The following is a 14,236-nucleotide window of genomic DNA, read 5'->3' on the forward strand; positions in this document are numbered from 1 at the left end:
AGTGGCTCGTGAATTGGCTTGTCCTAGTCGGAATTTGCTGCTACAGGCTAGTCGGAATTTGTATAACAAAAAAATATTTTTTTGGGACACATTCTATAGATTTTTATGTAAAAGTAAAATCATAACTCATGATTGATGCATTGTTAATGAAAAATGATTTCATTGGGAAAAAGAGACAGTTGTACAATATATTCATGTGAAATGGCATTCATGTAAGATATTATATGACCAATTCAATCTATTATTCGATGCCATATTTGAAAATTTTAAACAAGCTACTCAGGCAAGTATGTCGACTGTCATATACACAAACACGAACACGTGAAATACATTTGGTCTTTGTTTGAACAAGTATTTATAAGATATTTTCATAAAGTATTTTTCACAAAATTTTATAAAAATGTATTGAAAGTTATTTTAGAAATAAAAAATGTGTTTGAACAACTATTCTATAAAAAAATATTTTTACAGTTAAATGTAATATGTTTTGATTTTCATAATTAGATTCAATCATAAAACATTGAAAAAACGCATCACAATTGTTATTCGAAACTATACTCGAAGATCATTTTTTAAAAAAAAATTTACTAAAATTTTGTCAAAAAACATATTTTATTTTTTTCACTTATAAAACACTAATTTTCTTTTTTAAAAACACTTGTCCCAATGGAGCCTCGAATATCGATCTAGTTGTCATACCATTTTTTCCCTTACTTCCCAAAGATTAATGGAAAAAACTAAAATTTTCTAAGCCTGCTAACCGTATTCATTTAATTAAGTTCTTGGGTCGGTCCATTTCTTTTAAGCAATCATCTGCTAAAACAGCCCATTATTTTAGGCCCGCTTATATGGGCTTCAATTCAGCGGCACTTACACTGAATGGGCTTTAAGTCAAACACAGTTCATGCTTGACCTACTACTCGCAATCAGCAGATTTCGGAATACCTTCGAAATTCTCTGTAGAAGTCGGGAAGAAGACGCTCGGAAAAAATGGTGAAACCGAAAACTCAGTCGAAGAAGCCGCAAAAACTCTGTTTTGGAGCGTTGTGGTGGTTGAATTCTGATACTAGTGATATTATTGCAGAAAATCAAACGAAAAATTGGTAGGAAATTGCCGCCACCGAATAATGCTACAAATACTGAAATAAAATCGAAAGCCATTGTTCTTCCTGAGCAAAGTATAGCATCCGACAAGACCGGTTTAGCAGTCAGTAAGAAGGGGTTGACACTGAAAGAGCTTCTCCAACAGACAAGCCATCACAATTCCAAAGTCCGAAAAGGTGGGTCTTTATTGTCTGAATCTGTGATTTATTTTTGTTAGTAATGCAGTGGAATTAATGGTTAAATTTATTGGCGTGAAGAATGTTAAAGCTATAAAATATTGATTGCTTTGCCTATAAAAACTAGAGATATTGGGCCAAGCTTATCAAAATGATGTCAAATGTAGTTGGTCGATGGTACTTGGTTCCTTTGTTGTATAATGCCGTGCCAGCTATCATGACTATGATTTGGATGTTAATTTAGTATAGATTCCCTATGTTTAGTTTATGCAAGCAGGATGTCTGAAATCGCTGAACTAATTGTGGTTTGCCACTTCATGAGTACAAACGTTGTTTACAAAATAGCCCGTGGTTGACCTGGTTCTACTCCAGGGGCCCTGAGGGTAGTAGGGTAGCAGGAAAATTTCAAACTTTTGTCTAATTCTTTTGAAAAAGTAAGTTTTATTAGGCTCTACTAGTTCGACCTTTGTTGCTGTGTTTTTACGGAATAGGTACTTATATTGGCTTTTTTTTTTTTAATTTACTGAGTGAACCCTAACATTTGGAACTTGTTAGTTTGATTGGCTTATAAATTTTGAAATATTTAGTGTTGTGTGTGAGTGTCTTATAAATGAAGATGGATGCATGTATAGAGCAGTTAGGTTTCAGGTGCAGCATATTTGATCTTACTGAACCTTTTACTTGATTCCTAGAGAGGGAGGGTTTTATGGTCTATGCCCTCTAGTCTCAACAGAGGGATGATTTCTTGAATGATCAGGAGGACTGAAGGACCTCATGCAAGGCTATCGCAATGATGCATTGCTTTGGTTTTTCTTCGTTCTCTCAGTATCTTAACATTGCTTGCTAAGTTGGTTAATTGAATTGAGTAAACTGTTGATTTAATAATATGCTTTTGGCAATTGATAAGGATGCGTCGTGTCCTGTATGATGTCTTGCTTCTCATTGTTGTACGATAAATAGTAATGGGGAGTGTTTATCTTTTTCTTTAGATGCATTACTAGGAATAAAGAATATTTTGCTCACACAACCAGCTGAGCTGAAGCTGCATAAACTTGCTGTTATCGAGAAAAGCATTGGTGATCACGACAAGTTGGTTCGTGAAAACCTGTATCAACTTTTTAAGTCAGTAATTTTCCCTGGATGCAAAGAGGTAATTGGAAATGCTAAAGTGACTTTCAGATTTCCTGAGTGAATATTAAGTTCAATTTAGCACTTTTTAGTGTGATGTATCTTGAATCTGTTTCTTCCGCAAGCAATTTTAGTGCCGTTTACATTTGTATCTAGTATTATTTGTAACATAGGTCTAATAAAATGTTGGTTACTTTTGGCTATTTTCCTGGTATTACTAAGCTTTCCAGATAGTTGTAACTTGTAATCCATGTACTACTTGGAAATCATATCCTTAACTAGTAGGACCATCAATGTTTGAATTTTTTTATTTTATATCCTGAGATGTTCATGGACACAACTTTAAATTAGTAATTTTGGTGGAGAAATTGCGTTAAGGTTGGAGGCTCTTTTTGTCATCAAATTTTTACGAATTATCCTGGCTGTTCTCTTTTTCTGTTTTATCTCTAGTTTAAAAATAATAGACTAAACTTGTACTATGGACATAGTGGATTAAGCATAACATGCAACCTTTGAAGCTGAAGTGGACAATCATTTGTGTTCTGGCGTTGAGTTTTAATATCTAAGCATGATAGTGACATGCAAAGCTTCTGGATAGTAGTAACTTATTTGGGCATTATTGATGATGATTGATGACTTGTAGTTAATGCTCCTGGATCAAAGTGACACAAGATCGGATATTTACTTGCAATGTATCTACCAATCATTTACTATATCATGAATAAGCATTAGCCAAGTATTATTTGCACAATGTGTGAATAGGAAATGTTTTACACTGTCCTCAGTTATTGTGTTATCTTTTTGAACTCATATGCTGGTAAAAGTTCACATCTTATTTTCAATCTCGAAAATTGTCATCTTCTAGAAGTTGTGCAGCTATATGTAATCCTGCTATATTTTTGTGACGGAGAATGTTAAAAACATTATGTTTAGCTGCTTTCTAAATTTGTCCGTATTCTTCTGTTTTATTATTGCTAGTCGACCATGTTTCTGTGACATTTGTTGTGTCTATGTTGAAACTTTTACGAACTTTCGCCTGGTGATGTATAGGGAATCTGCTGACGTATATCGTTTTACATTATCAATGATCTAATAGAGATAAATTTGGGAGATGGGGGCAAACACTATCAATGATCCGTGTTCCATTCTTGATGATTGGATTTGACACAAATCTAAATTTATTAGTGACTTTAGTCTGAATTAGTGTCTTATTTTCTACTGCATATTTATGAATTATTTTGCTTAACTTATTCTGATACCAATTAGAAGTGTGTTACGCATATAAACAACATTCCTACTACACATGAATGAATTATTTTGCTTAACTTATTCTGATACGGTGGTAGACCTCACGCACAGATTAGATTTCTATTTGTATTGTTCTCTATAATTTTTGCCTAATTCTTTTGTGCAGCAGGAAGAGAGCTGGCTGTACCCAGATGCAGCTGATCCTACATTTTTGGAATATCTAATGTCCTGGATAAGGGATCTTCCATCATTGCTAATTTTATTGGGTGACAAAAACCCTTTATGTTCAAAGGTAATTGTGCGATCACCATGTCAAAATTATCTTCAAGAGTTTCCTGCCAGAAAGATACATTGGCATTGCAAAATCCTTGATTGATTGTTGTTTTCTGCAGACTGTCTTGCGCCTTCAACTTGGCCTCGGACAAAAAGCTCCAGTGAACTCTCCTATCTCTCGGGAAATTGACAATATTCAGTATGGTCTTTTAGGTTTTTACTGCAGAGAAGTTGACAAAGGTGAGGACTGTTGGTTGTTCTTTTCTTCTTAATTTGAGCTTTCCACATCAAATGTGATTCTTGTTTTGCAGACATATGCTATGGTCCATTTGTCAGGCTCCGTGCAGAAATTAAAGAACTTGCCATTTGTTGCCTTCGGTTTTTCTCTTTCATCGACTCTCTGCTTCTGCAGTCACTAGTTTCTTGTTGCTTGTGTGAGTGTTAATGAGCCAGCCTAAGATCTTTATAGTTTGCGGTTAAAATTCAGCTAATTTTTGTGTTTTCTTTATGACCATTTTCATGGATCGATCTCTTTAAATTACTATTGTGAGCTCTTTAACTTACAAATGCTGTGATCTACGAACATCTTCTATCTTGAAACTTTTGGATTCCGACATATAAATTTATGGTTTATGTATATATAGATTTCTTGAGCTCTGTTCTGTTCATGATCTAATTTCATATTGTGATTTAGTTGCTGATGTCATGCAATCCCTTGTTTGCATTTATTAGATAATTTTTTTTTTACTTTTTTTTTGTTTCAGAAGGAACACTAACAAAACTTTAGATAGGTTATGCTGTTAAGAAAAGATGAAATAGTAAATCCGTTGAAAGGAAAAAAAATAAGAAGAAAAATGCAGTATATGTTATTTTGTAGAATGAGAAAGTGTTATCTGTTAAATAAAAACTTATTCATGGAGTTTCATGTCACACTACTGCAGATGATGCTCTTGAGCCATATACACTTCTCCGCATTTTAGAAGTTCTGGACTGTGCCTTCAGAGATGGACAGATCCAGATTGCAGAATATACAAGTTTCCATCTAACTTTGCTTTCAAGGTTCCAAGTTTATCCGGGTAATTTTTTTATTGATCTCAGTTGCTTCTTACTTGTGGTTGTATCATTTCCATCGGTTTTTTAAATTTTTGGCTTATTTGAATAAGCAGTTTTGATTTTAAGTTAAGGTTTGTGGCCTTGCATGCTTGTTGTTAGCCAATGTACTTGTTAATCTTGTGCTATACTTTATGGGAAAGGGGTTGAGATGTTGGTGGGACAAGTTTCTTGTAATAAACTCATTTGGAGAAAGTAGAAATAGATGTGCATTTGGCTGTCATCATCGGATACTGCTTTTGTGCTGACAACCAGAGGTAATGCTAGATTGGATAAAACAGGCTTTTATTTCCTTTCCTGCTTTCCGGTAAAGCTTTTGGCAGTTTCGCAAATGATTTCTGCATACCAAAGACCATACTCATGTATATCCTCTCTTCTAAAAACAAGAAAAAAAAGGTTATCTGCAACTTCTTTCGAACCTTTTCTTGCAGTATATAATTGTGTTTTTTCGTTTTTTTGTTTGCTTTTACTTTATTTTTGTGTTGTAGTTACTTTAGATTTATCCCTTGCACTTATTACTGATTGGTTTTGATTGTTATGCAGAAAAAGATTGTCCTGCTGTGAAGTATGACGGGAAGTCAAACCGCAAGACGTTTAATTCTGTCACTAGTATTGTCTGCAAATATTTGGCACAGATTGGTGATGATTATCTTGTTTTCCAGATGCTGGAGAAGATAATCGTTGATCAAATTGTATGTTCTATAATCATCCACTAAAATACAATTTTTTTTTGTTGGTGAATTTTTTTGGACATATTAATAAAGGTGGTTTACTGCTTGTGAAAGATCTTAATCACCTCTCTCTTGTTGATGTACATCGAATTTGTCATTTAAATATCATTGTCGTTCATCAAACTTTAATTCAATTAACTATGCTTCAGTGTGGTGAAATATCGATGGACAACAAGTGCGCTTTTCTCCGGTTGCTCGTCTCCCTTGATTCCAAACCGACGAGACTTTCTGAACTGAGCATCACCAAGATTAGCCATGTCCTTCCGCAATACTTGATTGATATCTCTCTTGTGAGTAATTTTCCTGTAATTTGTTTGATATAAATGTGTGTGTGTGCGTTGTGTGTACGTTCTTGCTATCTTACCTGAAATGTTGTACCAGTACCCAATTAATCAACAAGATAAGATTGTAAGAGTTCCCAAAACAATTCTCTATTGAATACAAGATCATTCTGGTTGATGCCACCAAGTCCTTGTCAAAATCTAATGCCAGGTCACTAAGACGATTTAGACATGGTGTATGGTGATGGGTTGATTTCAATGGTAGTGTAGAGGTGAAATGCAAAAGTTCCAACACCGGTGGTTACCCTTTAGGATCGTGTTTTGTTTGATTGGAGAATTCAATTTTTTATTAGTGTATTGGACTTCGACTAAAGCTCAGTACCTGCTTTCTCTCTGTCACTCTGTCGCATATTGTTTCCACAGTTTTGTCAGTTGGTGTTTTGTAGCCTTGTGGACATCTTGACACATCTCTCTCATTTCAATTCAATCTTGACTAGGATAGAAAATTCCACATTTGGTTAAGGATTGTATCTGAATATATTAATCTCTATGATATACCGGTCCTTTTTTGTATTGGGTATATTATCTGCACAACTGCAAAAAGAAGAAAAACAATTTTGGCTTGAGAAAACTGAAATGTAAGCACATTCACACGCCTAAACAGAAAAGAAAAATAAAAAAAGAATAGTTGACCATAGTTGGGCTAAAAAAAAACTTGCCTTATTTTTTATCAATATCTATCGTAAGAATCTAGTTTTGTTTTTTAAAATTTGTTTTCTGTCATTCTTGCTGATGCAGATTTTTGCGGATGATGACCAGAAGGCGACTTCTGCCATAATTGTGAAACAAAGACAATATTATATGATACCTTCCTTTTATATGTTTCATAATAGTAAACAACTTGCAAATCTTGTTCTAGATGTCATGGCTTCTTGGGTTTCTGAGGTTAGCTCAGTGTTTAGTACTCAACTTTTTCATTCCTCCATCAACCGTTCGACGAGGGTATGTGCCATTACCTCTGTACTCCGTCATATGTACAAAGATGGCAAGATGAGGCAAATTCTGTTGTCATGCAACATGCAAATACAAACTGTGTTACAGAATCTGCTAACTTTACTGGTATGCATTAGCTTCCTTTTACCTTTGGAAACTTTGCTTTTAACATAAAACTAGAATGAACACTTCTGGTCAACAAGCTGAGAGGCTTTTATCAAATGACATCAGCAATGTTGTATTTTAGTGTTGTGCACAAATTATGCATTAGCTATTTTGGTACCATAACCACTGCCGTATTCCATTTCTACAGTCATCGGAAAAAACAAACTTGACGTTAGAGGAAAAGTACAAAATTCAAAGTGCATATGATCGTTTGAAAGTTATCAGTGGCAATGATGTGACATGATGCCCATAATTTCGGAGCAGGCTCAAGTAAGTCTTCTGTCTCATCTTTGCTTGTGTATTTGATTTGAACATTTCGTCTGAGAAATGTTTCAAGTGATCGACATATCTTTACTGATTTTTGTTAATGCTATTCTTCAATCTTGAATTCCATGTAAGAAAAAAACAGTGTAAAATATCAGAAAGAACTTGGGATCTATTTAGCTATCTTCAAAATATTTTAAAATTTTGGTCGTGATTTAACTTGAAATGAAACATTGAAAGTGTAATGAAAAATTCTTCGTTTTTAATGCTGTCCTTTATCACTCTTTTCGACCATATCTTAATCCAATTGTGGAGGATGTGTTGGGAATGTTAATTCGGCAAGTGTATTGGCTCTTCTGTTGGTTACCTTACCGTTTTAAGGGGAAAGGGCTCTCTAATTGCCCAACCTTTTACCGAACATCTGTTCCATCTCTGAACAGTGGAGATTGAAGCCTGTTTTTAGGATACAGAATTATAGATTTCATTAGGCAGTTGTCACAGCTTCCAACCAAGTTTCCAATCTTACATTAGACCTTTGTGTGGGTCAGGTTTCATTTGTCTACACACCCGAAATGAAGGTCGATGGGGAGAGAAGTGGCGGATGGCTCCATCGCGAATATTGAGGTGCATCATAACAAATCTATGAGCATAGGTACTTATTGGCAGCTTCAAGTTTATATGTCGTGAAATTATGAGAATATGTATTTATGTTGTTGGATGTTATATACTTCATTTCAGATTGTGGTTGAAGTATTTTGAGTTCAAGAACGTCAACGTCAAACCGGGAACGAGTTGAAGCAAGGTTTGGAGCCTATTTTGACAATAGAATTGGATTGAACTTGAGGGAAGATTTTGATACAGATTTGGTTGTGTTGTTGTTTGGATTTGGATAGCTTTGAAGACACCTTGAAACCTCGCAAACGAAAGGTAAAAGTCGACATTTGTTTGACGGGATGAACACTCGAGATAGGTTTGTCTTGAGTTCCCAAACCAAACCACATACTTGTTATGCTTTATGACTTGATTATATGAGTATGAACTCGATTGCCAATGTGTTTATTTAATGAATGTATGTGATATAACTTGGCATTCATCTTGAGCCTATCCTTTGATTTTAAAATGAACTGAAGCGTTCGAATAGACGTTTTGAAGAACTATACATGTATGGCCTGGGTGGTTGATGTAGCCTAGCGTTGGATTGACATGTATGGTGGCTTCAAAGTCTAGAGAAGTAAGATATGTAGCCCCACCTCGATCGGGAGTGTCGGTGGTTCAGTTACAATATCTTCTTCTCGGGATCCCAATAGATGAAATGAGAGATTACCTAAGAGAATCCTGTTTTGAATCATGCATTTCAACATTTATATGTCATGAACTTGATATATATATTGTCTTGATTATATGTTGTTTTTACTGAGAAATATGTTTCTCATCGGTGTTATCCGGCTATTGTTGTGTTGTATGTGTCTTGGCAATAGGCGGGACAGGAACAGGGCAAAGGCGAGCATGAAGCATGAAGAATGAGAGATTAGAGTGGAGATCCGAGTTTAGTTGTCTAGTTATGTTAGCTTCAAGAACATGATCATGTGTATGATAAAATTGAACCTATGTTTAGGAGTTTTACTACTTGTTTATGTAGAATAAAATGATCATGTTATAGCTACTTTTGCCAAGACTTGTGGTGTATGAATGTATGGAAGTTGTTTTGATGAAATATGATGATATTGTGCCATAATCTTCCTTGCATAACATAAGAACTAGCTTGAGTTTATCTCAGGAGCTTTGATATGATCTTATGCTAGTAATTTACTTCATGTTTAGGATTCATGTTAGTATTAATTTGCTAGATGAAAGGTTGAACATGATGCTGAGGTTTTGATCATGGATAAATCATGTTTGAGATTGATTTGAGATGATCAAGTGATGTTGAAATCGGTTCTTGACAGCAAAAGAATCTGCAGATTTTCTGTAAAACAAGCCCGCTCGATCGGGTGAATATCACCGATCGAGCGTGGCCATAATTTTTGCAAATCAGAGAACAGGATTTATTGGCTCGCTCGATCGAACAAGATCACCCGATCGAGCGAGACCAAAAGTTTTTCCAAACCGAGAGCAGGGCTTAAGGGCTCGCTCGATCGGGTGATTTTACCCGATCGAGCGAGGTGTTGAAATTTTTTTAAAAAAATTATTATTTTTTATTTTATTATTTCTTTTTATTTAGTCTTTGATGATTGACTATTATTTATGAATCCTGAATTAACTATTATTGAAATGAGAGATTAGCACTCGGGTCCCCACAATGTATATTTTATTAGTTAGTAAATAAAAATATATATATATTTTTTCTGCATTTTTACGAGTCAGGGTCGTTTCATGTTGTTCCATAATTTGTGTGAATTTGAACAACGCCGGTGGCACGACTCGATCTCGGGGCGTGACATTTTAGTGAAATGACCCTAACTCGTAAAGATGCGGAAAAACTTTTTTTTTGTTTTTTAAACTATACACATATGCCCATACATATATGTATAAACATTTAAAATAAACGTTTAATTAAAAACTTTCTAAATAACTTGAAGGAATAATAAATAAATATCCCATAAAAATCTTGAAACATGCAATATTAAAATAATGTCTAAACTAAAAAGTCAAAATTCATGCATGTAAAGATATTCCCAAATAAAACATTATTCCCAACCACTGAAAAATATAAATAATTGAAACATGTTTTTGCATCCTGATAAAATATTTAGAGCATAAAATAAAGACGTTGAAGTAACGGTCACGGGGTCCATTGTCAGCTGCTCATACGTCCTTAACGCCGGTAGGAGCTACATAGGGCTCATCGTACTCACCTGCGTGCATCATGTAAGTGTAGTGAGCCTAGAAGCCCAACATGTCTAATCTAATACATAACAAGGGTTAAAAATCATGAAAACATTTTTATACTAATACATAAATATACATGAATGTGCATGCTTAAAAATATAATCATAAACCTCTGCCTGAACATTATCATGATCTTAGCATTGATATCATATTATAATACTTAACATCGTTGAGCACATAATTTTCTAAACAGTGTATGGTCGTATCAGTAGGTGTGAGCTTAACATGGGTCGACTGATCAGCCTCTTGAACCAACGTACGTGGCGGTGACTTGTCACCTCTTGAGCGGTAGTAAACTAGTAAACTACCTCTTAAACATAATTGTCACACCACTTCAATTTCCATCATAAAATATTTTATTTTGCTCAACCATAATCATAAATAATAAACTGTTCATTTCATGTATGCATGCTCTAAAAATTGTGTCCGTAATATATATTTGATTATTTTCATAATATATATACTTATACTTAAAATAACTTCATGCATAAAATCAATTAAATATATATTCCAGACTTAGTTATTTTTCATGGGATGATCGAGACTGCTAGTCCCTTAGACTTAAGCCCATAAATTATAAGACTGACCCAAAAATTTTTATGGGCTCCCAAGCCCATAAAAATCATTGGGCTAACTTAAATAAATTATTTAAGGCCCAAATAAAATTATTTGGAGGCCCAAATAATTTTCTAAACATTTAATTTGGCCCAAAACACACTTAATCTTTTAATTACTTAAAAATTAAAATACCCGAGCCCGGCCCACCAAACCCTGACCCAAACCAACCTGACCCGACCCACAACTTACCAGACCCGACCTGGATTGAGGGAACATTGCATTTAAGACCTGGAGGTGCATGTTCGAATGGTACCAGGATTGAGGGAACATTGCATTTAAGACCTGGAGGTGCATGTTCGAATCCTGGGGAGGGCAAAAACTCCCCACCAGGGGGGAGAAGATCATGAGTGCAAGAATGACTGGGCCAGCCCAGTCCATTACAAAAAAGGGCGCCTGTAATGGACTGGGCTGGCCCAGCCATTATTGCACTCATGATCTTCTCCCCCTTGGTGGCTAGTTTTTGCCCTCCCCAGAATTCGAATATGCACCTCCAGGTCTTAAATGCAATGTTCCCTCAATCCTGGCACCATTGAGCTACGCATATTATTTTAAGATCATGCACGTATAATTATTAGGCACGTATTTTTATATGATGTGTGCTTGTATGTGGTTTCATTTTGTTATATAATAGAACGTGCTGAGCCACTAGGCTCACTAGATTTAAATGATGCAGGTGAGAAAAATGTCAATGAGGATAATGTGTTCCCGACTGGCGGCGAGAGCGTATGAGTATCCAGGCGGCTAGAACCCGTGACCATTGCTCTATGATTATTTTTACGTTGAGATTTAGAACACTTATTTTCGCACATGTTTTAGTACTTAAGATTTTTAGTATATGCATGGATGTTAGATTTAATTATTTATTTTAATGTTTGCATGGATTTTGGTGTAGAATTAATATTTAGAACTTTTATTATGAAATTTTTATAAATGAATATTTAGTAGTTAATTTTAAGTATTTAATTGCATGTGTGTACTTTTTTTGTATTTATTGTGTATATGTATATTAAATTAAGTAAAGTTATTTTTAAGGTATGACGTATATCTCAAAATTTTGTGTCATTCATGATTCATATCTCTTTTCATATGAGATAACATATTATTCTTTGAAGAAATAATCAACAACAGTGTATCAACTGTGTCCATTGGCACTGTCACATTCACTTAAAAGAATGGACCAAATTAATTAGACAAATTTCATAATTGTCTTTCTTTGAACAAAATACTATAAATAAGATATCATATTTAAAGAATTAAAATTGAGAAATCGGATGTACCTTTTCAAATTTTTGTAGGCACCAAGTAGATCTTTTACCTTCAACAACGACATTCAATCTATCACAAATATCATATCATATTAAATTTATGTTCCTACATTTAAGATAATAACATGTGATAAAAATACTTTATCATTCATTTAAAAAGTGATAGCTTAATCAAATGATTTTGAAAAAATTCAAAATTTATATCCACAATCAAAATTGAGGAATTTAAAATCCATAATAAAATTTTATGGAATAAAGATTTAACAACCCAATATATCCATAAAATATAAAAAATATAAAAATTTTCAAATCACCAAATTGCATAATCAATATCTCATGCAATATATTGACCAATAGAATAGATTCACAAAATTTGTATATTATTTTATGTCATCATATGTGAATCAAAACAAAACACATGCTAGAGTTTTTTTACAATTTAATTTAAACAAAAATAAAAACTAAATTTACCAAAAATAAATTAGTTTAATAATAAATAAATAAATAAAACAACTTGAAATTAGTCATTAATTAATCAATTCATTTTCATCATCGTGCATATGCTACCATCAATTCATTGTCGTCGTTTTCTAATATAGATGATGATTTCAATTAATTGCGTTTAACATTTATTTTCTTTCTCGGTTGATGACATCGCGGTCTTACTACCGCACATAGCATATGCAGTTCATCATTGAATATCAAGTCACTTTTCATAAAAAGTGTGATAAATAATATATCATGCTTCTTCTAGAACATTTACAACAAATATATTATTTGAATCGATATCAAGTCAATATCTTTTGGTATATATCTCATATAGTTTATAACATTCTCTTATGGATATTGACAATTTTAGATCACATATCGATATTCTTTAATAAATTTCGATAAATTTTTTTATTTATAAGATCATCAAAAAAATCATTCAACCAAAGACCCTTTAAATTAATATTCTTCAAGAATATTTCTAAATCTTGGATCTTATATTAATATTTTTCATGAATATTATCAAATCTTGCATCTTTTTATCAATATTTCAATATTGATACAATCCTGTATATATATATTTTTTTTATCAATATGGCACGAGATCTATTTCTTCAATCATATTTATAGAAATTGGATATCTTATCAGATATCAATCATGATTTCTTCAGTTTCTCGATATACAAAATCATATATCACATATTTATCATGAATCTATTGATATTCTCATTATATTATATCATAATCATGAATCTCTTTCGATATATCAAATTGTAATCACAAATCTCTCAAAATTCACAATATATTATATCATGATCATGAATTTCTTCAAATTCTCAATATAAAATCATGTTGTGCTACTGTAGAGCCACAATATATTCATGATATTTCATGGGCACCAATATATCTATTATTATCATTGTGCAACTTCTAGAGCACCAATGAATATCTCTCATAAAATTGAGTATTGACAACACGTTGTGCTATTTCAATAGCATCAATAAAACGAGAATTATTTTCATTCTCAATTGGTTACAACATCGTGCTGATAACGTGTTATAAATCATAATAGAAATAGAGAGATTAGTAGAGAGAATTATGAGATGAGAGAATTCATATGAGTCAATACTCAGGTGCAATTATTATTGAACTCAATCACCCTATTTATAGGAAAATATTACAAGATACAAATCTTTACAAATATTATCTTTGACATATTTATCTTGATCACATATCTTTAATAAGATAATCATCTACAATAATAATAAATTTATAACAGTTATAGTTTTTTATATTTTAATATTCGATTAGTCAAATTAATATTCCTTTGTAATGATTAAAATTTGAATTTTTATACTTTTCGATATTCTGTTATATGTTTTGAATTTTTTTTATTTAAATTTTAATATTCGATTAGTCAAATAAAAGTAAGTCATTATCTTTTAGTGTGAATTATTAAAAGTTCAAAAAAAAAAATCACTTGTATTTTTTATTTATTATTA

At 33.0% G+C, this 14,236-nt stretch overlaps 1 protein-coding gene across 4 annotated transcripts; it reads left to right on the forward strand.

Moving 5' to 3' along the window:
- The first annotated feature begins 937 nt into the window (after positions 1-937).
- LOC140891998 (uncharacterized) lies at positions 938-9,188 on the forward strand. Of its 4 annotated transcripts, XM_073300721.1 has the most exons (14): positions 938-1,280; positions 2,270-2,430; positions 3,823-3,948; positions 4,049-4,169; positions 4,241-4,363; positions 4,871-5,005; positions 5,583-5,731; positions 5,920-6,060; positions 6,850-7,170; positions 7,358-7,479; positions 8,022-8,125; positions 8,212-8,275; positions 8,367-8,400; positions 8,952-9,188. In XM_073300721.1, exons 3-10 carry the CDS (start codon positions 3,880-3,882, stop codon positions 7,451-7,453), a joined length of 1,155 nt encoding a protein of 384 aa, XP_073156822.1. In that variant the 5' UTR covers positions 938-1,280; positions 2,270-2,430; positions 3,823-3,879; the 3' UTR covers positions 7,454-7,479; positions 8,022-8,125; positions 8,212-8,275; positions 8,367-8,400; positions 8,952-9,188. The 4 variants fall into 4 exon arrangements, with proteins under 4 accessions (XP_073156822.1, XP_073156820.1, XP_073156821.1 ...); XM_073300719.1 differs by having other exon boundaries at positions 8,212-8,400; XM_073300720.1 differs by having other exon boundaries at positions 3,826-3,948; positions 8,212-8,400.
- The last annotated feature ends 5,048 nt before the right edge of the window (positions 9,189-14,236 follow it).

The sequence above is a fragment of the Henckelia pumila genome, chromosome 3, assembly GCF_033568475.1.
Source record: "Henckelia pumila isolate YLH828 chromosome 3, ASM3356847v2, whole genome shotgun sequence".
Lineage (NCBI taxonomy): Eukaryota > Viridiplantae > Streptophyta > Magnoliopsida > Lamiales > Gesneriaceae > Henckelia > Henckelia pumila.